General features: G+C 41.2%; 1 protein-coding gene across 4 annotated transcripts in view; it reads left to right on the top strand.

The window, feature by feature from the left end:
* LOC102025643 (chromosome unknown open reading frame, human C17orf78) overlaps positions 1-3,369 on the top strand; it is a 28,646-nt gene that overhangs the window by 2,208 nt on the left and 23,069 nt on the right. For all 4 annotated transcript variants that reach the window (XM_013519175.1, XM_005393932.1, XM_005393931.1 and 1 more), the window contains exon 3: positions 332-577. In XM_013519175.1, coding sequence (XP_013374629.1) covers positions 332-577 — 246 coding nt within the window. The remainder of the gene's footprint in view (positions 1-331; positions 578-3,369) is intronic.

Genomic DNA, 3,369 nt, shown 5'->3' with positions numbered 1-3,369 from the left:
GTATAGTGACAGAAATTTTTGTTGTTTGGGGAGGGGTTTTGGTACTGGAGTTGAACCTAGGAGGTGCTATGCTACATTTCCTGCCCTTTCTGTTTTATTCTGAGATAGGGTCTTGCTCACTTGCAATGATCCTCCTGCAATGATCCACTCACAGGCTAGATTCAGGTTTGTGATCTTCCTACCTCAGCCTCCCAAGTAGCTGGGATTACAGGCATGTCCCAATGTGCCCAGAAGACATGGCATTTAATAGGGAGTATGAGTGCAAGTAGGTTAGCTGGGCACTGTTCAGGTTAGGAACAAGACGCATTCTTCTGTCCGGCTCTCCTTCCAGAAACTCACACAGAAGCCAAAAGGGGCACATTCACCCAAAATCAAACTATGGCTACCCTGCAGTGCCTTGGCTCTGGGAACAAAGTGCAAGTTAAGCTCCTGTACTCAAACAGAAGGCCCGAGGCCAAACATATTCTGAAGAACCTGACCATCTCTGCTGCACCACGCGGATACAACTTTGCCTCTCCAAGCTGTCACCTAATCCCCACATCCAAGTTTCGGACTGGATCGCTTCTCAGCGGCAAAGGTGAGACTGACTGGAAAAGGAGATGGAGGTAGACACAAAGTTTTAGTTGACAACCTTGATGTTGGCTGGTGTTAAAGCCACAAGGTGGTGGGTTAATATCTTTGGGCAAATCTATGTCCTGAGAATCAGTATTTTAACTTCTAAGGTCACTTCTAGCTGTGGTATCTTGTGATTTTCATACAATCTGCATTCTTAATGAGTTTCCTTTTGACAATATTTTTTCTGAATTTTACTTCTTTTAAATGTACACAGTAGCCAGGTGTGGTGGCGCATGCCTGTAATCCCAGCACTCGGGAGGCTGAGGCAGGAGGATCATTGTGAGTTCAAGACCAGCCTGGGCTACAAAGTGAGCTCGAGGCCAGCCTGATCTGCATAGCGAGACCCTGTCTCAAAAATAAATAAATAAATAAATGCACACAGTAGGGCTGAGAATGTAATTCAGTGAAAGAGTGCTGGCCTAGTATGTGAAAGGTCCTAGGTTCAATTTGCAGCACCAGAAAAAAATCTTAAATTCATACAGAGAAATATTCAAAAAGATTTACATTGAAAAGTAAGTCTCCCTCCTTTTCCTGTTTATCTTCTATTTCTTTATCTTTGAAGGAGCCACTGTTACCAACTTACTATAATTCCTCCCAGAAATACTGTAAAATATATGGATGCACTTATTTTGTTTTTTAATATTTTTCTCACTTAAGGATATAACATACATTTCCATTTATTCAGGTTTAGGATGCAGATATTTTAAAAGTAGGAAGGGTGGCACATAAACACTGATTTTGGGGGGAGTATTTAAAAAATTTTTTTTGAGACAGGGTCTCACTATGTAGCTCAGGATGAGTGCTGGGATTACAGGCCTGTGTCACCATGCCCAATGATATGCACTTTTTTTTCATTTAATAATGTATCTTATAGGTTTGTTCCACATTTATATGCACGAATTTGTCTGCGTGCATGCATGCGGTGTTAGGGATTGAACCCAGGGTCTTGCACATGTCAAGTACATGCTCTACCACTGAGCCACATACACCCCCAGCCCTGTTTCATTCTTTTTGACAGCTGTATGAATGTACTATAATTTATTCTACTAGCCCTCTACTAATGCATATTCTTATTCTTTCCAGCTTTTGCAAATAAAAAATGCTGCAGGCACTGAATTTATATATTCTTCTAGTGTATCTTCAATTTTTATCAGGAAGATAAAGTCCAAGAAGCAGGACTGCTACAAAAAAAGGCTTGATAGGTCTTGCTATATTACCCTCTACACAGAAAGTTCCACTTTGCATTCCTACCTGCACTGTGTGAACATTCTTGTTCCCCCATAGCTACTGGCCAGGGGTTCCTTTTTTATTTTTTATTTTTCTTAAGACAGGTTATAGTTCAGGTTGGCTTCAAATTCATGATCAGCCTGCCTCAGGCTCCTGAATGCTGGGATTACAGACATGTACCACTGAGGCTGGATTGGGGACAGTGGTTTTCGACTTTAGCCTTTAATTTCTCTGCCTCTACCCTCTTTTCCTACTTCCATGAATTGTTCTGGTCAATTAGTTTCAGATCAATAGATTTGTACAGGTGGTTCCCCTTTTCATAAGAGCAACCATATGTGCTGCTGATATACTGCAGGAAAAATAAAACTTGATACTTGTAGAGAAACTGGAGGTTCACAAGCGGTATAATAGAGGAACTTGAAAAAAACTAGACTGGAGAATAGGAAAGAAGTAGTTTCTCAGGATATAGCCCAGGTATATTAAATTATATAACCTCATATGACTTGAGCATTTCACTCACTTTATTGTGTTTTCTAAAATTATATCCTAGTACTCGGGAGGCTGAGGTAGGAGGATCATTGTGAGTTCGAGACCAGCCTGGACTATAAAATGAGCTCAAGGCCAGCCTGAACTGCATAGTGTGACCCTGTCTCAAAAAGACAAAAAAAAATTAAATTAAATTAAATTATGTCACTAATGATAGTGTGTGGGAAAAAATCTCTTAAAATCTCAAAAATCTCTAGCAGAATTTTGGACTTTCAGTTGATCAGTATCAAGTCAGTCAGGTTGGTTTCTTCCTAACCTGTAGACAGCCTGCTTGAGTGGATGACAATATTGATGGAGAAAGGTGAGCTTCAGTCATTTTGGAATCTGCAGTGCTCTGGGTGGGATGAATACAGTGCCACGCATTGTAGGGCCCAGGGCAGTTAGGAACAATAGCTCGTAGAAATTCTGGACAAGGAAAAGTGGGAGGTTAAGGGAAAGAAGAGATGTCAAAAATCAACCTGACCTAATTAAAAATTTTGCCTTGAGCTAGCCTCTCAAGGAAGAAGGAAGCTCTTCTTCCTTCATGACATGATAGCTGGTTCTGAGAAGAGTTTAAACTAGTATCTTGTATTATTTGGGCCATGCATATATGGAACCTAACCAGCATTCACCACGCATTTCTATGAAACCAGAGTGATGAAACTCAAGCAACCAATCTGTTCCCAACTGGAGATTAAACCCAGGACCTTGTCCATACTAGACAAGTACTTTATGACTCAGGCATACCCCCATCCCAGTTTATTTTTAAGTTGAGACCAGGTGTCTTGGTTATTTTTCTCTCATTGCTGAGACAAAATACCTGATGCCCAAAATTAAGGAAGGAAAGGTTTATTTTGCTTACAGTTTGTGGAGGTTATAGTCCATACTTGGCAGGTTACAAGGCAGACTGGCACATGGCAGAGGGCTACAGCTCATGGTGGCAGAACACAGCAAAGCAACACGCACTCACAAGGGAGGAAATGGCCAGAAGCACCCTCTTTC

The sequence above is a fragment of the Chinchilla lanigera genome, unplaced genomic scaffold (assembly GCF_000276665.1).
Source record: "Chinchilla lanigera isolate Chin_1 unplaced genomic scaffold, ChiLan1.0 scaffold00050, whole genome shotgun sequence".
NCBI lineage: Eukaryota > Metazoa > Chordata > Mammalia > Rodentia > Chinchillidae > Chinchilla > Chinchilla lanigera.
This window is presented reverse-complemented; position numbering and strand designations above follow the sequence as displayed.